The sequence below is a fragment of the Parasteatoda tepidariorum genome, chromosome 9 (assembly GCF_982258835.1).
Source record: "Parasteatoda tepidariorum strain Cologne lab strain chromosome 9, Ptep-v5.0, whole genome shotgun sequence".
NCBI classification, from domain to species: Eukaryota; Metazoa; Arthropoda; class Arachnida; order Araneae; family Theridiidae; genus Parasteatoda; species Parasteatoda tepidariorum.
Genome location: NC_141763.1, coordinates 31450696 through 31472713, shown reverse-complemented (window position 1 = coordinate 31472713; position 22018 = coordinate 31450696). Strand labels below are relative to the sequence as shown.

General features: G+C 31.5%; 1 protein-coding gene across 35 annotated transcripts in view; it reads left to right on the top strand.

The window, feature by feature from the left end:
* LOC107453194 (uncharacterized) overlaps window positions 1-19685 on the top strand; it is a 252200-nt gene extending 232515 nt beyond the window's left edge. For 34 of the 35 annotated variants that reach the window (XM_087151201.1, XM_087151200.1, XM_087151197.1 and 31 more), the window contains 5 exons: window positions 68-6088; window positions 7498-7791; window positions 10846-14592; window positions 15539-15584; window positions 16884-19685. In XM_087151201.1, coding sequence (XP_087007327.1) covers window positions 68-6088; window positions 7498-7791; window positions 10846-14592; window positions 15539-15584; window positions 16884-17019 — 10244 coding nt within the window. In that variant the 3' untranslated portion in view covers window positions 17020-19685. The remainder of the gene's footprint in view (window positions 1-67; window positions 6089-7497; window positions 7792-10845; window positions 14593-15538; window positions 15585-16883) is intronic. The other variant, XM_087151213.1, reaches the window with a different exon arrangement.
* The last annotated feature ends 2333 nt before the right edge of the window (window positions 19686-22018 follow it).

The following is a 22018-nucleotide window of genomic DNA, read 5'->3' as shown; positions in this document are numbered from 1 at the left end:
CAGTTTATATCTACTTTGTTACTATATTTTATGCATTTAATATTAATACTGGTTGACTTAAAAACAGGTGGTATCCAAACGTCCGAATCGTTCAGTTCTGATAAGAAAAAACCGAGCTCACCCGGATCGCCAGAATTGAGTTTTGCTGAGAAAAGAGATTTCTTTCAAAAACTTTCTACTTCAACCGTTGCATCCTCTCAAACTTCTAAAGGTACAGTTGCGGTTGAGAATGTAATCGAAACCGAGAGTAAATTCGAAAGCCTCACGTCCGAAGATTCTCACCTATCCGAAAGTCCCGAGGAACAACTTAGCTTTAAGGAACGCTTGGAGTTTTTTGAAAAAACCTCAGAACCGCCAACGCCTAAACCAGAGATAAAGGACATCAAAAAGGAAGTCTGGACAGTCATAAGCGATGCTCCGGAAAAACGGATCGAAACGTCTGCCATCGAAGACTTATCGGATTCGGAGAAGGAGCGAGATTTAGAAATCATGGAAGTTACAGAGAGGAGGAAAAGTACAGTTAGTATTGATTCACAAGCGTCGTTACCATTTTACGAGAGCAGCAAAGACGTAACGGAAACCGTATTTGATTCTAGTAAAGACGCCAAAGTAGAATTGGTTGTAAAAACTTTCGTGCCAGGGTCCGAAATGTTGGAAATATGCTCTCTTGAGAACATTGTACATCCTGATGATGCGTCAGTGAAAAGCGTTGAGATCAAGGAAGTTATACTTCATTCAGATTCATCTAGAGATTTAAAAGATGAAACGGATAAAATAACGCATGAAAAATATCAAAGCGAAACCTCTAGCATTCAGTTTAGTAAAGAACCACCAGAGGGCAAAACAATCGACAAAAGCATTGGAATCACAAAGGTGGATATTCACTCTCCTCCCTCAAAAGATCGAAAGAAAGAAATCACTGTCACTAAAGAAACAATGAAATCTGAAATTAAGAGTGGCATACTGGATGGAGATAGCATGATATCTGAGGGTAAAACTTCTGAAAAATCTGAGGATATCAGAGTAATGGGCACTGCCACAGTTTCATCAGAATCAATTCAAAAAGAGATTACACTGGGTAAGAAGATACAAAAGCGTGATGTAAGTGGTAAAGAGCAAGACAGCATGTCGTCAGTCGCAGATAAATCTGTCGAAAAAGCTATAGAAACTAAACAAACCAACGTTGAGTTAATTCATTCAATAGATTTTGCTCATAATGTTGAAGATTTGCAAGAAGAAGATAGTGAATCTCTGAGACATGATAAAGATAGAAGTGATATTGATTCTGAAAAAAATAAACCACAGTCTATTTTAACAACAAATTTGGGAAAAGAAAGGATCAATGTAGAAACTGTTGAGGTTCATTCAATAGATTTTGTTTATAATGTTGAAGCTTTACAAAAAGAACAAGCTAGTGAATCTTTGGGACATGATAAAGCTAGAAGTGATATTGATTCTGAAAAAGATAAACCACATTCTATTTCAACAACAGATTTGGGAAAAGAAAGGATCCATGCAGAAACTGTTGAGTTTAAAAAACATGGCGATATGACTGATAAAAAATCGCCAAGTTCTGACGAACCTATCAGAATAAAAAGTCAGATAAAAGAGACTTCAATTCAATCGACCATTGTGAAAGAACTAAAATCTGAAAGCTCAGCTGGTTTTTCTGATGCAATTAAATCTCCAGAAAGTAAAGACTCTGCAGATGGAAAAGATAGTAAGTTAAAAGCCGATGATAAAGAAATTAAATCATTCATTTCCAGTTTAGATGAAAAAATTTTATCTGATGAAGAGTTAATAAGTAAGACGTTTAAAACGATGGGTGAGAGCTCGCATGATGTTGCTAAAGCCACAACTGATGCATTTAAAAAAGAGGCAAGTGATACTGAAACTAAGTGGCAGAGAGAATCACCCGATAATATTAATATTGTTAAAGACACAATGGAACCAAGTTTGGGCAAAAGTGAAATATTTATTTGTACTGAAGAAACATTAGATAATGTTAAGAAAATATTATCAGCTGCAGATGCTGAGTCTAATGTTGTAATTCTTGAAAGCGAAGTGACTACCACTGCCATATCTGAAGATAGTTCGAAGTCTGTGAAAACTGAGAAAGAAATAATTATATGCACTGATATTCCAAGTGAAGGCAAATATCAAATCGAAAATGTTAAACAATCTTCTTCTACAATGGAACTTGATTCAAAAAAATCTGAAGGGGCTACACTGAATAAACAAGACTACATCGCTTCAGAAAGTAAAAAATTAGAAGAAATGGAAAAACTAAGAACAACTGAAAAACTTGATGAAAGAATAAAAGAAACCGAAAAACTGGAAGAGACGAGAAACCTAGAAGAAACTGATAAACTAGAAGAAATCAGTAAATTGAAAGAAATCAGTAAATTACAAAAACCTGAAAAATTACAAGAAACAGAAAAATTACAAGAAACAGAAAAATTACAAGAAACAGAAAAATTACAAGAAACAGAAAAATTACAAGAAACAGAAAAATTACAAGAAACAGAAAAATTACAAGAAACAGAAAAATTACAAGAAACAGAAAAATTACAAGAAACAGAAAAATTACAAGAAACAGAAAAATTACAAGAAACTGAAAAATTACAAGAAACTGAAAAATTACAAGAAACTGAAAAATTACAAGAAACTGAAAAATTACAAGAAACTGAAAAATTACAAGAAACTGAAAAATTAAAAGAAACTGAAAAATTAAAAGAAACTGAAAAATTAAAAGAAACTGAAAAATTAAAAGAAACTGAAAAATTAAAAGAAACTGAAAAATTAAAAGAAACTGAAAAATTAAAAGAAACTGAAAAATTAAAAGAAACTGAAAAATTAAAAGAAACTGAAAAATTAAAAGAAACTGAAAAATTAAAAGAAACTGAAAAATTAAAAGAAACTGAACAATTAAAAGAAACTGAACAATTACAAGAAACTGAACAATTACAAGAAACTGAAAAATTAAAACCTGAGAAACAAAAAGAAGCTGAGAAACAAAAAGAAGCTGAGATACAAGAAGAAGCTGAGAAACAAAAAGAAGCTGAGATACAAAAAGAAGCTGAGATACAAAAAGAAGCTGAGATACAAAAAGAAGGTGAAAAACTAAAAGAAGGTGAAAAACTAAAAGAAGCTGAAAAACTAAAAGAAGCTGAAAAACTAAAAGAAGCTGAAAAATTAAAAGAAGCTGAATTATTAAAGGAAGCTGAATTATTAAAGGAAGCTGAATTATTAAAGGAAGCTGAATTATTAAAGGAAGCTGAATTATTAAAGGAAGCTGAATTATTAAAGGAAGCTGAATTATTAAAAGAAGCTGAATTGTTAAAAGAAGCTGAATTGTTAAAAGAAGCTGAATTGTTAAAAGAAGCTGAATTGTTAAAAGAAGCTGAATTGTTAAAAGAAGCCGAATTGTTAAAAGAAGCCGAATTGTTAAAAGAAGCTGAATTGTTAAAAGAAGCTGAATTGTTAAAAGAAGCTGAATTGTTAAAAGAAGCTGAATTGTTAAAAGAAGCTGAATTGTTAAAAGAAGCTGAATTGTTAAAAGAAGCTGAATTGTTAAAAGAAGCTGAATTGTTAAAAGAAGCTGAATTATTAAAAGAAGCTGAAAAACTAGAAGTCACTGCAAAACTGGAAGAAACTGAAAAACTTGAGAAAACTAAAAAAAAATTCACTCGAACTGATGATGCGCGAATAAAGGAAGAAGTATCAAGTTTGGAGATAAAACCTGACGATCTATCTAAGTGCATTATATCTAAAAAGGAAAACATCATAAGCCCAAAAGAGATTGATAGTAAAGAAATTGAAATAATACAAACAGAAAAAGTTAAGATGGAAACTACACTTTTAAAATCTAAAGATACTGTTTCATGTGCTGAAATTACAGAGAGTAGAATAAAAAGTGTCATTCCGAAAGTTAATGTTGAGTCGGAGGTACAATCTGATAAAAATATTTCTTTAGATGTTGATATCAAAGATGAGGAATTATTAAGCAGAGGAAAAGCTGAAATTACCGAGAAAGAAATTAAAATAGTACAGAAAAGATTTGATACTTTTGCATCTGATAAAAATGTTAAAACTGGTATTTCAGCTGAAGAAAAACAACTGTCAGGCCATTCGAAAGAAACTGAAACTGTAATCCAAAAGAAAGTATTAACGGAACAAAATATTGTTACTCCATTTTCGTCTAAAATTGAAATATCTGGCGAATCAGTAATAACTGAGGCAAAAACTGTTATCAAATGCACTACCATAAAAGATGTAGTAATACCAGAACACAGATCAGGAAAGGATGAAGTTGATAAGGAAACCTCTCGGCAAAAAATCGAAAAAGTTTCTTATAAAGAGTGCGCATCAGTTTCTCCTTCTAAAGAAGGAATCAAAGATATTTCTGGCGATAAAGCAGTGACACCGGAATTCATGAGAAATGTTGAAAGCGAAATTGAAGAATATGCTACAGCTACAACGGAATCGAAAAAACATATTTCCTTTGCCGAACCATCTGGTCTGACACTGAACCTGGAACACTCATTAGTTTCCGAGTTATCATCTGAAAACATTAAAGATAAAATCTCTCACCTTGATCAAAGTGAAGAAAAAATTTCCCGCATAGCTGCTGATATTAAAGCTGACAGATCGAAAAAGATTGTAATTACAGAAAATGCTTTTCAAACTCAAGATAGCCATCCCCAGTCAGCTGGAAGTGCAGAAGAAAAATCAGATTCGTGTTTCAGTTCTACAAGAGATCAGTCTGTAGACATCGAATTTTTGCCAGTCCTTGAAGTATCGGATGATATTAGCAATGTAGCTGTTGATGTAACTGGACATGAAGCTTTAGGAACGCCCTGTTCATTCCACAATAAAATGTTCGAAGATAAAGTCACTACTTCGACTGAAACTAAAGCGCATGATCAGTCTGATGTTAAAAAACAATTGGAAAAGGATAGCCCCGTCACGTCTTTACCTGGAGCGGAAGAGAAAGCGGATTTTGAAGATGTTGAAAAACCAAAGAAGGTAAGTCTGGAAGAAATGATGTATAAAGAATCAAGAAGGGGTGAACGTTCCAGAAAAGAGACTGTTCAATCTGTTGAAGTGATGCAAATAAAAGAACACGCTACTGAGGTTTACAACGTTTCTTCAGAAAAACTGAAAGAGAAATTTTCGTCGAAAAACATACAAATCCAAAGCACAACCGAGGGCAAAGAAAAATCGTATACTTCTAAGAGATTCGATCAATTTTTAGATTCCGTTACTCAACAGCAGGAGGAAAGTATTCCTTTACCATCCGAATTAGCGCCAGTTTTAAAACGAACTGAAGAATGGATAGATCAAAGTGGCCAAATCCTGATGAGAGAAGGTTGTATGATGGACAATGAAGACCTGGCTCTCTACGAAGATCGTCCTCCAACTCTGGAAGATGAGCATCACAAAAGAAGTTCTCCTACAGCGGAATCTTTCGATGATAAAGCTAGAATGGAACAGTGTGATACTGATGTGATGATGCAGCTATTGGATTTTGTATCTCGCAACGAGGTGGAATTATCTGAAGTTAGAACTGAAGATGAAGCTCCTGATATTGAAGAAGATGTCTCTCCATCCGGAGAAGAGGAAACTGGCATTAAAATAGGGTTCGAAGAACAAAAACAAGAGGAATCCCATACCAAAGACACTTCTGACAAGGTAGAGAAATCTCAAGAGTGCCTTAAAGTTCTTGAAACCGAAGCATTGCAGCTCTCTCCTCAGCGTTCTTCTTTCGATTCCGTTACTAGTCCATCTAAAAAAGACCAAGAAACCGTAATTGAAGTTGAATCTCAAGAACAAATTACTCAAAGTGTCCGTGCAAAAGAGAAAATGTACCCCCAGTCGTCTTTGGAAGTTGAAGTTGGCAGTCATGATAGCGAAGAGTTTCTAGGTGGTGACCTAGATAGAGAAATCACTCCTCTTTCATTCGTTGAAGAGGAAGATAGTAAATTAATAAATTCCTCCGTCAATGATCATATCTCTAAAAGAAGTTGTTCAGATGTGCGCCCATTAGAAGTTCCTCGGAAATTAATGAACGGTTCTGCTGTAATAGGTATCCTTTTCTTAAGATGCATATTGCAGCTTCTTTTGAGCTTTGTTTCTTCGTCGTTTTTTCATTCCAGTATCAGTTTTTTTTTATTTAGTTTGCTGCCAAATCAAAGATACATTTTAATATTAGTGAATAGTTTTTTTTTAATTTTTTCGTCTCTAGGTGTTATGGTTGTTGCTACTTTGTCATATTAGAGTTTTAGAAAACTCGAGGACTTGTGTGTCACATCTTGCCAAACCCAGAAAAGTTTTAAAATAAGGCCAAAAAGCAATTTAATGAATGAAGTAGTTTTTGTAACAGTTTCATTACCCATCCAATATTTTTTTCCAATATTTGACATTTATGTTTTAATGAGAAGATTTTTCATTATTTTCTCGTAACGCCTTGGTGTTGTCTTGGCAAGGTTTGATTAGCTAAACCTCGATTGCATTCATAATTTATGTTTTCAATAAACTGCTCTTCCTTGGTTGCTTTTTTTATTTATTTGTTTATTCATTCTTTTAGATTTTTATTTACTTTATACATATTTTCATTACTTTTTTAATTTGGAATGTGATTGAATTATAGCTTTTATTTGCTTCGATGTTAAAAAAGTTATAAGATATTCTTATAAATTAATTTCGCTGCAAAGAAGGGAACAAATGTAAAATACATAAACAAAAATAAATACTTTCAAATTAGAAACTACAGTATTTGTGACCAATATAGCCGTTGTTTGAATAAATTCTTTGTAAAACACCATTTATGATAATTAGAGATTGTATCTCTATAAATTATTACCATAATTATTTATAATAACCACATCTAGTAATTAAAGTAATTATTATGGTAATCCTAAACTAATGTAGCATTTGCATCGCTACGGTTTTTGTGAAATACCATTGTTGACAATGAACATATAATAGATGTGATGAGGAAGAAAAACTGAGTTTATATATTATGGTGTTTGTTCCCTTTAAATTGCTGATTCAATTGTGGAATTGAAACATTTTCAAAACTAATTTGCATGTTAATTTTGATATTAGAAAACAAATGGCATTATGTTGCTGGTTATAATCAACAATTAAAATCTTATTGCTTTCCTTGCAATTATTTAATTCTTCTCGGTTTAATTAAAATGGCGTTTAATTACATTAAAATTTTAACAAATTTTAATGTAATTGGAACATAAAATTAGGTCTTAATTTTAAGTCCTAATTTCAAGTCTTAATTACATAATTATGACTTAAGATTAGGATTGAAGTATTAGGACTTAAAATTTGTTAAAATTTAGGACTTAGAATTAGGACTTAAAATTTGTTAAAATTTTAAGTCCTAATTCTAACAATAAACCTGGAGTAGGGAAAATAAAATTTCAGACTTGAGTGTTTACTTTATTGTGGATTTTACAAAATTACTGTACATTTTTACAGCTTCTGATCTCAAGCAAGATGTGACTGTTCCCAAACTACAAACTGATGAACAGATTGATTTTGCACAATCTAAGGAACCATTTGTTTCATCTTCCAGTCCGATTTTAGCAGATTCCAAAGTTATCGAACAAAGTCAAACTGTTGTAGAGACGGTCAGTTCCTCATATAAAAATGGAGACGTCAAAGTGACAACTGCATCCATTACTATTAAATCTGCTCATGCTCCCGAAGCTGATATTTCAGACAAGATTACAAAATCTGATATTTCCGAATCGGTTGGAAAAATTGTATCAGGTAAGCAAATTTTTGTTCCGTACTTCAAAAGCAAGAGTTTTCTAACCTGATTTAGAAACTTTGAGATTTGTGAAAAAATTTTATAATTTAAGATATCAGACTGGGTAAAAATAGGCAATTTCGAAGAAAATTATGATTTTTTTTTATAATCCGTAATTGAACTTAAGTTAAGAAAGAATTAGAAATATATTTCGAGTTATTAATTTCTTTACTCTCTGAATTTTTTTGTATTTTGAATGCATTTTCTGAAGAGCGTTGATTTTTACATATTATAGAAAAGAAATCATTTAAGAATGCTTTGAAATTTTGCATGTAGTTTTTGTATATTTTTAGCGACGTTTTGAAGAAAAAGATAAAGACTAAGAGTGAATGTTATTTTTATCAAGCTTTGCGTAAGAATATTTCGAATTTTTTAAAAAAAAATCAATATTAAACAATATAATTAGTTTTTTTTCATTGTATTTTGGAATTTTGCTTCTAATATTTGCTTAAAACATAGGTAATTACATTATCGATTTAGTAGAAAATTACTTTGGAATTTATACATTGCAATTTGTTGTACAGCTGTTTGCGTGAAAGTGAAAAAGTTTAGTTTCTAAATTCTAAATTTCCCTTATTTACAAAAATATTTTAAAAATTTTTAAATTTAACTTTACCTTTATAGTCTTAGGATTTAATTTTTAATTTAGATTTTAGACTTAACAAACATAAAATTAAGATTTTGACTAAGCTTATTTTTAAAAAAAATTGTTTTAAAAATAGTCGGATACATTAAATAAAGTAATAATAATTATTAATAAGTAATTTAGTAATGATAATTATTACGATTTTTGAAATCAAACAAATCTATTAATCAACAGAAAGCACAAATTCACTTATTCAAACAAATCATAGCGCGTCATGTGACGTGCTCGATATATTATTTTTAGAACAATAATCTTTAAAGGATAAAATATCAAAAAATGCAATAATTTTTTTCTCTTTCATTTTTTGAAAAATTGTTCCCCCTTTAAACCTTTGACGCAGAATTTTTATTAAACCTATTTTTCATACTTTTTTGTCTTAATTTTGGTCTAAATAAGTTTAAAATGTTATATTCAGCATTTTATTCATTTATGGCTATAAAATACAACGTGAGAGACTGAAACTTAGTATATACCTATATAGCTGTCAAAATGACTCCAAAAGCAGTCAAAATGACTGTATTGTGAAAGAATAATTAATGTGTAAAGAAATTTGTTTAATTAATTTTTAATATTTTTTGTATTATTTACAGTTATATAGTAAATATTAACAATTAAAAAAAATTACCTCACTTGGAAAAAAAATTATGCATCATTATTTGTACATTTTTTGCAAATGAAAAAGTAGTCAAAACGACTTCCTTGGGTAATCTAGTGCTAAAGGTAAAATCTTCCAAAAATGGCTCACTTCCGACAATAATTTTTCACAGTTGAACTTATTATTCGTTGTATAAATCTAAGTGAAACAGTTATTAGTCTTTAAAATTTCTTTAATATTCAAAATCAGTTATTAATACATTTTTGAATATGAATGGAAATTACTACTTTTATGAACTATAATATATTATCTCAAAATTCTAATAAGAGCTTTTGTTCAAATTTGTATTTCAAAAGGTGAGTACAATTATTATAATATTTTATAAAGCTTTAAAATTAAATGATAAACTGCTTTATTATTGCTTAAATTTTTAAAAATCATTGTTTGTATATTAAGCTTGAGTATTACTAACACAAATTAATAGCTACGATTGTGCACGTCGTGTGTATTTGAAATATTGTTTGCTTGACTGCTTTTATCTGTATGTATGTATGTACTGTTTGCCTACGAGAAATTGAGCTCATAATCCTAAATATTAATTTAAGAAATTAATTTGAACTTTCTTAAAAGTAGATTATCACTTTAAAAATACACATTGGACTAATTTTTCAAGCAATTAAAATGGCAAGTAAATCAAATTAAATTTTAATAAAGAATGCCAATTGATTGCAAAATGATTGCAAATTGATGCAATTTTGAAGCAAAATTATATCCTAAATAATAAAGTAATGGTAATTTTTGTACTATTTAAATTGGTTATCAATTTAATGGAGAAAAGAACAATAGTTGTAACTTTGAAATAATCATAGTTCTGAATTTTTTAAGTAAATAATGCAATTGTCTCTAATACTGAACAATTTAATTACTTGTGATATAAAAACTGAAAAGAAACATGGTAGTTCATGAATTAAAAATCAGCTGGAAGTACCAAACGTTCACGAAACATCGAATTTAAAATAATATTTTGAAGACTGTAAGCAGTCAGCTACTAGGTTTTACTGAAATAAATATACTACAAAGAACTTTTCAGAAGTTACAACAATTCTGCATAGTATACAAAATTGTGTTCTCAAACTCTATATAAAATGACTAAAGCAATCGGTTAATAAAACGTTCTTGTGGGAAATACGTGGAATATAGATATGAAAATCTGGTAATTTCATTAATTTTTTAATATTGAAACACTATTTTAAAATTTTTATTTAAAAGCTTTGTTTTAGGCATGGAATTTTATGAATGCTTATTTATGTATAAGCACTCCTTTACACAAACAAAATTTTGTCGGAATCGGGGGGGGAGAGTGATTTTTTTCACATAAATGTAGAATATACAACTCCAGCCTACTACGATGATCTTTTCACCTTTTTCATGAGATTTATTATCGACTTTTTTTCTTTAGTTAAATCTTTGTTCTTTTATTTCCTTGAAGTTTTGCCATTTCTGCTGGCTTTTGTGCCATCAAATAAATAAAACATTTATTTTAAAACCAATATGAGAATTTCAGCTGACTTTATTTTGAATCCTATTAAGAGAAAGGTTTAAACCAACTATTTCAGAATTTAATCTATATCGAGCTCTTTTTCTGCATGAAATTACAACTAATAGCTTAAGGCTTTCATTTGAATGAAATTGCTTACGTTTAAATGATTTACAGTTTGTTTGAGCATGTGTGTACCCATTAATAACCTGCTTATTGTTTTACTAACATTTTAGAGCATGGTGAAAAATTGCAAATGGAAAGTGTTTTGAAGTCCGAACAAATGCTAACCGAATCAGAGTTAAAGCCTGAGCTTGACTTAAAATCTAAACCCGAAGCATCTGATAGCAGCTTTGTACCTTGTGCGTTTGTTAACACTGCCTTCGCCGGTGCTGAGCTAATAGATGAGGTTGAACAAGTTGCTTCGATGCGCTCTCGTAGTCCGTATGAAGTAGTACGAGATGGTCAAATTGTAACATCTAGCACTACCTCCCATACAGAAGAACAAACTAGTGATATCCCCGCATCAATTGTAAGATCTACCTTCGTTACCCGCTCAACAGAAATAATCAGAAGACCTTTATTACAGCACATCCCATCTGAGATATCTGAAGAAGATCTAGTTGAGAGAGAAATAAGCTCTCCAATAACAAAAGAATATTTTGAAGAATTTTCTCGTTCCACTGGCGGTCAAAAGTCAGAACCCTTGCAATCTGCTGAATCAAGCACGGCGGATTATAAACTTTCACACTCTGCAACTGAACAAATAACAAGCCATTCCTCTGAGGCGGCATTTATGGATAGCTCCAAGACATCAAAATCTCAATCAATTGTTAGAACTAGCACCGTTACTCAAGTCTCTAGTACCATATCATCTGAAGGTAAAATTGAGGGTACCCTTGAATCTGATACTGGTATTCCATCTAGTCCGTTCGAGTTAATAAGTGAGAGTGAAATAAGTGATAAAGAAACTAGAAGTGGAACCCTCCCATTGTCTTTAACCATGCCAAAAAGTGATGAGGCAGATAAATCTCCGGATTCCGTGATAATGAGCGCTAGTTTTACCGATAAAACTTTCTCAGCTGATGGTGTGGCCCAAAAAGATTCGAGTGAAAGTTGTACATTGAACGAGGGAAAGAAAGATTACCAAATTAAATCAGTTGAATATGTACTAAATGGACCTGGAGAAGTTGAATATACGGCAGAATATGACGATGGAGATGAGTACGGTGTGACAAAAAGCTCATCCAAATTTTACGCTTTCGAAGAATCAATCACTGATGGCAAAACTTTTCATGAATCCGTGGAATCTGAAGAAGTTAAGAAAAGTCACTACAGCAGTGTTTCTGATGATGTAGCTGATGCTGAAATAGGTGAAATTTTAAAATCGGATCATCAAATGGAGGATATTATTGAAAGACCAGTGACGCCCGAACCTCCAGTTGACGATTTTTCAGGTAGCGGATTTATACGAAGTTTTGATGCAAAAGAACCAATTTCGGAATTTCTGGAACAGGAAGTTGATGAAGAAGCTGATTATTCATTATCTGCTGATGGCGAGCAAGCAGTTTCGTCACCTCCTCTTAGTCCTGACGATAGCAAGTCTGGGTTTGCCTATGGAATGCAATTCGAGAAAGATATTCTTGATCTACCAGATGAAGCAATGGATGTTGATAGCGATCAACTGAGTGAAGAGAAAGAATCCATGTTTTCGTATGGTATGCGATTTGAACAAGATCATGATCTCGAAGAAGATATTCCGTGTTATGGTGATTTATATACGCATGAAGAGGTCGATGAAGATGCGCTGGAAAACGGCGAGAAGAGTAAAATTATTCCGAAGTATAAGAAAGATCCAGAATTTGATATATTGGCAGGAAAGAAATATTTTTCAAAAAATGTTGATCTAGATGAAATGTCTACGTCTTCTCTTCAAGAATTTGAAAGGTTGGAAGCTGAAATTGTATCAGGTAGGAAATCCAGTATTGGCTCCATTGATTCGTTAAATGGAAAATTGACAGTAAGTAAAAGTGGTGATCACGATGATGTCTCAATGAGCTCTTTGACGGAGTTTGAGCGACTTGAGAAAGAATGCATTGAAACTGATAAAATACCACCCGAAATGCAAGAAAGCATTACTCAATTATCTGAAATTGAAGAAGGCCACGAAAGCCAGGCATCTGAAACCAGTCAGGAAAATAAATCGGATGCTGCTAGAGAGGAAGATATGAGCATTGCAGATGAATACGATGCCCATTTCGACAATATCGAAGAAATCATATTAAAATCAGAAAAAGTTGTTAAAGATGAACTACCTTATCAAATATTAATAAAACAAGCTCAAAAACCTGTAGATGCTAGTTTAGATCAGGGCATGCTTCCTCACAAAGTTACTGAAACTACTAAGCTTTCTAATATTGAAACAAAAATTACAACAGTTCATACTAATAAGATTTCTCTCAAATCAACAGATCGAGACTCAAGGGAAGATAAATCCGAGGACATAGAGCAAGATTCATTGCGCGAAGAGTTCTCTTTAAAACCAGACTCTCTTACGGAAGATAGACAAGAATACTTAGATTCCTTGCATGAAGGCAAATGCGATGACGTAGATTCACTTCAAGGTGATGAAATGAGAGATTCGCTGTTTGAAGACAGACACCTTGAAGATGATTCACTTCATGAAATGGACATTTTACCAGATGAATCGTCATTATCTCTGGAAAGTAGTTTCGCAGCTGCCATGTCTCATGATTCAAGTAAAGCAGACGAGATGAGATCTAAGTTACCGGAAGTGGGCGAAACTACTGTAATCAAGCATTTAACAACAAATTTAAAAGGAGAAAGAACAGAAATCGTAGTTACTGAGATACCGAATAGAGATGTAATGCTATCGAGTACTGATTCTTTAGAGCAAAGTAGTTCAGCCGCTGCTGCTTTTCATTTAGAAAGTGAATCAGCCATGTCTACTAGTTTAACCAGTGCCTTGATGTCTGAAGACAATACAATGGTTTCCAGCACTGATACACTTGAGCAGGAAGGGCGTATTACTTTCAGATATGAAGACATTCCAGTTGATGAATTAGAAATTCTAGTAAAAGATGGACGGAAAGTGATTGTCGACTCAGAAGGCAATATACAGACAGAATATAATGTTGAGCATTTCTTAGCGTCCGAAGATAATATGAATGATTTCAACATAGGCTCAAAAGACAAAATTGGAGCAAACTTGCCATCTGCTAGCACCACCCAAGTATATACTACTAGAACAACGAGCTACGCGAGTCAGCCTAAAGAAATACAACAATATCGTATTTATAAATCAATGCCAGATGAAAGTGAACCAGAAGAGGATAGGTACGAATCTTCGCAAGCTGAACCTGATATTGAAATCGAAGAAATTCATACAACTGATGAATTTGGGAATCCTAGAACTATAAAGAAAATGAAAAAAGTAATTCATACAAAAACTCAGTTTTCCTCGTCTTCTTCCTCGAACAATGTGGAAGAAAAATTGAAGGAATTTCTGAGAGAACATGCAGCAGGAGAAACAGCAGGTTTAGGCGAAGAGGAGGTACAGGAAGAGAGGTCTTTTGATGAAAAAGGAAATGTTGTTCTAGTGCGAACTGTACAACAAAAAATTCTTACTGAACCTGAAGTACATTCCAGAACTTTCACTGGTCCTGAAGCTGATACCTTATCACAAGAATTTGTCGACAGATTTAAAAGTTTTGACCCATCTGACGATACTACAGAATTCGAAAAAGTAGACGAACAAGGCAATGTCATCAGAGTGACTAAACAAGTGATAATCAAACCAGAAGTCCACTCTGTTTCTTTTAGTGGACCAAACGCTCATCAACAAATGGAAGAATACATGAAGCAGTGGAATTCTCGAAATGGGGATGGAGCATCTTCTCATTTTTCTTCACACATCAAAGTTTCTAGAACAGCAGAAGAGTGCCAGGAACTTATTCCATCAGGTATATGCATGTTTTTTGCTTCAAAATTGCTTTTTTGTCTTATACGTTGAATGTGCTTTTACAAAACTGCTGATCTTTTGTTTTTTTACTAACTCATGTTAATTAAAAAGCGTTTACCGGGGTTTATATATATATATATATATATATATATATATATATATATATATATATATATATATATATATATATTCATTTCCTTCATATTTTCCTATGCTTTCGAAAATAAATTTCTTCATATGTCGTAAGGAAGATACAGCTCTTCAGGAAAATTTTAAATGATTAAATGACTTGTATTACGCAATCACATTTTTCATTTCATTTTAGTATACTGTGTAAAACATAAGATGACATAAATGAAGTTATATCATGTATGACGCCAAACTATGCGAAACGTTATATTAAATCTTTCGAACATAAAGGATTTCGTTGATTATATTAAATTTTTTGATGATTTTTCAGCAAATAATTTAACTTAAAACCGGATGTGTGCTTAAGTAAAATTATCTATTTTAATAACTTACTGCGTTTTTGTCACCTATAAACACTAGTAGTACATTATTCCTATTTGTTTGTACAATTAAAACAAGTACACTTCGCTACTATCGTATGTTTAAACAAATGGAAAAACTGCTTTTAAATTATTTTATTTTAATATTTTTCCTAACAGTATTTAGACATTTTTTGCTCTGAAATGCATTCTATTTTAGATTGCTCTGTTTTTTTCAACGCAAGGCAAATTTATAAACGTAAAATTAAAAATTTTATTCAAGTATATTTTTATGCGCTTTTTCCGAAGGTGTTTTTTTATAAAAAATAAAACACCCTACGAGTTATCTGCTTTTCCATTTAAATGGGTATTTTCGTGTCGGTATTATGTATAACTGTCTATAAACTGCAATATTAGTATTATTAACACTTAAATTTTAAGCATTTTATTATACTTTAGGTGATACGGAAGTCAAAGAAACTATTTCTGCAGAAGCTGCCAAAACGTAAGTTTCAAATGATATAAATTTATATATAAGCGTATATTGTATAATTTTCAAAACGTGTTATATATGTGTGTGTGTGTGTGAGTGAGAGACTTTCCATGCATGCATTTTATACCTGTGCGAAATATTCCCCATTTTATATTTTATCTATCAATTTTAGGCAATGTGTACAATGACTAAGGCATTCTATAAAAGACCAAATTTCCTACAACATTTTTTCTGTTCTATATTGTAAAATATTTTCTTAAAATTACAATCGTTTTAATGGATTTTACAAAGTGTTATGTAATCACTACCCTAAATGTTTAAAACGATAGATGAAAAGATAGGTAATATTGGGCAATATCTTTAACTTTAAAAAAAAAAACAGTTAAGGGAATCCTAATGTGGCGCAAGACTTATAGACATTACACCAAAGAAGAGTTATTTCTGCATTACCTCAATATTGTATTACCTTAACGATGTTTTCAACGACGAACGGGAAAAACAGACTAGAATTTAACCGATTAGGATTGATTTTCTCTACTTTATCTGGTGAAATCTAGGTGCTTTTTCTGTAACTCCGTAATGCAATATGCATCTTTCATTTCGTAAGCTAGACTCCAATATTATGGGTAATATCACATGATAAAAATTATCGGAAGCGAAATCGGCAAGTCGACCGTTAAGTGCAATTGTATCTTCCACTGTTTCTCGAAAATCTTCGTGTGATATAGAAATCACGGTTGCCCGAAATATGAGCAACTGTTTATCTACGCTGAGAGAAAAATTTCCTATACATAAGAGCAACTCATTTTTGAACCAATCAGATGGTTTGCTTTTTATGACGTTTCAGTTCTATGAGATGACATTTACAATTGTAAATAAAAATGGCGGAGACGTTGATGAAGAGGATGATAGAATGAAATTTTGAGTTAATCCATTAAATTATTTAAGTTAATACATAAAATTAAGGATGTCTATTTTAGAGCGTCCGTGAGTTACTTTGCCTTCCTTTACAAACATCGATGAGAAAATATGAGATAATAGCCTCACATGAAAAAAATAATAACCAAAAGTTAAGACAAGTACCAAAAAATGGTAACCATAGGCAACTTCGAACGGTGAAAGAGACTTTAGAGTGGAGGTTACGTTTATGGTTACTCTTATTTTTCTCTCGTGTGATATCCATATTACTCAATGATATTTTAGCATTTGTTTTGGCTGGATATTTCCAGAATTAACTAGAAAAAATATTGTGTACACTATATAGTTACCATTTATCGATATTTTATCTGTTTATACCTTTTTATTTTGTAGGCTAGAGTCAACTACTCCTCACACTTCAGAGCAAACAGTAACTCACACAACAACTATTATTTCTTCACATTCTGAGTCAGGTGAGCAGACTTCCAGTGGATCTGGAGATAAAGGTGCATCATCTGCCGTAGAATAACTGTTAAAGTACTAAAAATAAAAAAAAACTCGACCAAAATCACTGTCCATTAAAGTGCCGAAGCCGTTAGAATTAGCTTGGTTTTAAACTTGCTTGGAAATCGCATTATTTAAACGAAAAAAGTTTAAAAAGTTTGTTCTTAATAATTATCCATTTATTTCAAATGTAACATATGAAGTGGTTCTGTGGCTACACCGTGAGCTGTCGCCAGTTTTCGTTCCTGTGCTTCTATATACTGCATCTGTGCCATATACATTATTTAATTATGCGGTTTGCCATTTTGTCTTCATGATTCTCAGTTCCAAGGCTTTCAAAGAATTAAGAACACTAGGAGGAAGAAGATTAGTTGGCGTGGCCTTGGGGAATAGTTTCGATCTTTATGATTCGCGGTTATTCAAAGTCGTCTGGGGTTGCCTGCCGTTTATTTCGTATTATCTTCGATTCTACGTAGCTAGGTTGTGTAAAGGTGTACAGTATCAAAAAAAAAAGACATTGGTTACGTTCTTTTAAAATAAAGTGCCCTTCTTGAACAAATATTTATTGCTATTGTTTATTTCGAATTAAAATAGGTCACTTTTCAAATTTAATTGAATTATTATTAAATGCGAATTTCTCTTGTGAACTGTGAGTGTAATGAGTACGAGAGATGCATGCACGGAAGATTTATGCATCTTCCATCTCGCCTGGGATAAGGGTAAAAAAAAATAAACTCTGTGAATGATATAATGCAAGTGAAAGGCTTCTCTACTATTAGCATTGCAGTTCTAAATTTTGTGTATTCATGTTTGTCCATTTTTGAAAAAGCTTCTGGTGACTCTTAAGAAAAACAAAAGCACAAAATATATTAATTTAGTGTATTTAGTATTCACTCTTCATGTGAAGAACTTGCCTTTATACATTGTAAATTAAATTATTCTTATCAATACTTGCGAAGGAAATGCATTTACCCTTCATTTTATTCCATTGATTTAGTTCGTATATCAGAAGAATTAAAAGCTCAGTAGTAACTATTGATTTTTTTATTTCATTTTACACATAAAAAAGGCTGTCATCTCAATGAAGAACTATGCTTCCTGTTTTTTTATTTAACAGTCATATAATGAGCAAGAAACGCTCATTTTTGAGCAAGAAACACTCATAATTGAACAAGAAACGCTCATTGTTGAGCAAGAAATGTTCATTTTTTAGTAAGAAGCGCTCAACATTGAGTAAGAAGAGCTCAATATTGAGCAAGTAACGCTCGCAAGAAATGCTCATTATTAAGCAAGATAAGTTCATTATTGAGCAAGAAAATCTTATTAAAAAAAGATGAGCTCATTAGTGATTAAATGTTATTTTTATTAAAATTTAATACATTATAAATTAATACGTTATAACGTTGTTAATACGTTAGTAATGTGTAATAAGAAATTTTATACGTTGTACGCTTTACTTTTAGCAGAAAGTCAAATTTTCTTGTTTTTTATTTATTAGAAGCAGCTATGTGTTATTAAACAAGAAAAGCTAATTATTATGTAAGAAAATCTCACTATTGAGCAATGAAATATGGCTATTGAGTTTCATGTTTCTTAGATTTTAATTTGTATTAAATGCTTTAATTTTAACGAAAAGTCATGCTTTCTATTTCTCAATTTTACTTCTTAGAATCATCTACACATGAAATGCAAAGATTTAAACAATAAAGATATATATTTTAATAAATTAGAGTATGGTTTTATTTATTAAATATTTATTTTACTCTATTGCTTTTTAACATTTAATAATATTTTTGTCCAAGATTCATACAATTTTTTTTTTAAATTTTAATATCGATTGTTGTAATAAGTTGAGTCATAAAATAGTTATGAGCATTCTTTTCTAATTTATAGTCGCTTTTTAACATATTTGATTATTTAACATTTTTGTTTAAAATGTAAGCAATATTAAAATAGAGAATATTTTGAAGTCCCATGTTAAGTGCGTATTATTTCAGAGCTTGTAAAAACTAGTATTATTTTATACTTAATTTAAAATCAGAAAATATGCCATGAGTTGTTAATTATGTTATTATTATAAAAATTTATTTACATCATTTCAACATTGCTAATATTATATTATTGAAAAGTTAACTTTTAAGCTATTTTACGAGTATGTAAAATTTATTTTCTGTAGAAATAAGAAGAGTAGTATTATTTTGCTATATAAAATATTTTGTACATAAAACTAATTCGAAATGTTTGATTGCATGGTAGTACTACTATATTGAAAGAAATGATTGAGATTTGTACTTAACCTTCATGAATATATCTGCAATACTGTCTGAAGCCAATACTGGAGAATTATTTTTGTGATGTGGGAAATTGAGCGTAAAAGCTGAGTTATAATTTCTCAATTAAATGTGTGATTATATTTAAATGTTTTATCAAAACAATCATATTGAAAGTCTGTGGAAAGCTATGTTTTTTGTTCAAACTCATAACAAACAATAATCTATAAAAAAATCGTGGAATCCTGTTCCAAACTAATTCATGTTTGAGTGTACTTTTACTGATTAAAAATATTCAGTGTTAAAATGAATTCTTTTGCGCCTTCACTCATCTGGTTCATAGCTTGTGATGCGCACTTATAACTTGAACATTCTATAGCGAAGTGTATTATAAATTTCAATAAATACAGCTTATTTATAATTCTGTTTCTGTTTTCATCTTGTATTGTGTCACTGTTTGGAAATTCTTTTCCTTCGGGGGATTCCTCGTTCTAGGGAAAGCCGGGATAGCCTGCCTGGTAGGGCATTGGTGCCATGTCCGGGAAGTCGTGAGTTCGATCTCGTGTACAAAAGGCTGACTGGTGCACGCTAAACCTGACGAGGTCACAAAGCCTTGCAAGTTCCCATAACAAATCAATACCTCTGAGCTTACTGGATCGGAGATTGATCGTGCTCTGGTTCAGTTCAAAATTTCGGTCTGCGGATAGATAGATGGTGTGTGAATGTATCCTCCTTATAAAACGGGATGTGACGTGTGTATGTTGTCTCCGGATTATCCTCAGAGATGTTTCTCAGACCGTCTCTAATAGCCCAGTATGCGACGTAAATAAAACTATCACACCGTACCTCGTTCCAGAACCTGATCTAGAAATGTGGGGACACAACTGTCAGGTGCTTTCGTAACTTTATACCAAGTTTACTTATTTATAAAGTGCCTTTAAATTATTTATAACAGGAGTAAATCACGATATATTTAGTGTGTAGTAAATTTGAGCTTATATTTATTACAATTTTTGTTAACTCACAAGTCCAATGGAAGATTCTTGAGGAAAAACACTAAATCATTTGTAACATTTAGGGGACCCCCAGAAATTTGTTTTCCCCCAATCCTGGACCAATCAACTCTTATAAATCAGTATCTGCCTCGTTCTCCAGGCTTTCCCAGTAACTATATATTCTTTTTTTCTGCATCAGGTATATTTTATAGCGCCGTTAATTCTGTTTACTTTTTCTAAACGCAATCAAACTAGACTAATCTTTCTTGGATATTTAAGTTTTTTTTTTTAAATTTCTTGCACAATATTACCCACATGAAACATTTTCGAGTATATTATTAGAGTTAAGGAAATTAAATGTTACAAGATTGAAAAAAAAACTTTACAATTTTTAAAAGAGATCTAGGTATTACAGTAAAAAATTGATGTTTATTTGAAAAAATACCCATACTATGTTTCGCAGAAAGTTTTACGTCATGGTAAATGATACTTGAAAATCCACTTTTAGGTGGTATACGGGTGGATAATTGAATATCTTTTATACGGGCAAAACATTTTTTCCGGTGTATTTGTTTATGGTGATTCTAATAAGATTATGTACGAAACTAAGCAACCAATAGCTCGGGGAAACAAATTTTTCGTTGATTTTATGCTAATACTTGATATTGCCTAATCCAGGTGGGGGAATTTCAAATCTGAAATTAGCTTCGCTCCTAAAGCAACAGAATTGATTTAAACGACATTTTTAGTATTTTTTTTTTGTCGAAATGTTCAAGTTTAAAAACATTATATATAATAAGGGGTCGCATAAATGTGGCGACTAGCTTTTAAGAGCGTTGGGACTTATCATCAGGATTAAAATTTTATGGAAATTCATACCCAGAAATGTCATATGTGGCTGGGGCGCTGACCTATTTATTTCCTGTTGAAAAGCACACGAAGAGACAATTCATAATGGAGATGTGCCCCCAGTGGCGTATGACAGCATCTACGAGCATTGGTTTCTATGCAATTTTTTATTCTGATGATGTGTCTTAACTCTCCTAGAAGTTTGTAGCAACTTTTACTCCACCCAAGGTTAATAACTCAATGTATAATGTTTTTAAACTCTTACACTTCTACAAAAATATTTCAACAAAAACTGTAGTTTGCAGCGAGAAACAGATTGTAGATATGAAATTAGTGATACAAAAGTATCTAAGATCTGCTAAAAAACACATGCAACAAAAAATAGTTCTTCAGTGTAATTTAGAAATTAAAATTACATACGTTTGACTTACGCATCGCCTATTTACGCATCTGGCATTGCAATTAAGACAATGTATTTGCTTCTTGTGTTTCTTTTTTCAAAGAATAAACCAAATGACACCTAACAAAAGTGAATGGAAATAATAATTCAGGAGTTTTTATTTATATATTTTTGTTATCTAATGACTCTTTTGATAGCTATAACTTGTATGAACTTGTATGTGGGATTAAAAGTAATTTTTTATTAATTATGGATACGATAATTTTTGTCTAATGTCTTTAAAAAAATTGCTGTTTATAGATTTTTATGTTATCACCCGTAAGTATATTTTAAAATAGCTGTCTGATTTCAAATACAGATGAGTGTCTTACTTTAGGCTGATAACTTTTTTTTCTTATTGTATTTTTTGTTTGTAATAGATCAAATTTTAATTGAAATATAGTATAGAGCTATATAGTGTTAAAGAATTACGGAATTTCCTTAGCAAAAGTGGCATTTCATGTAGCTCCA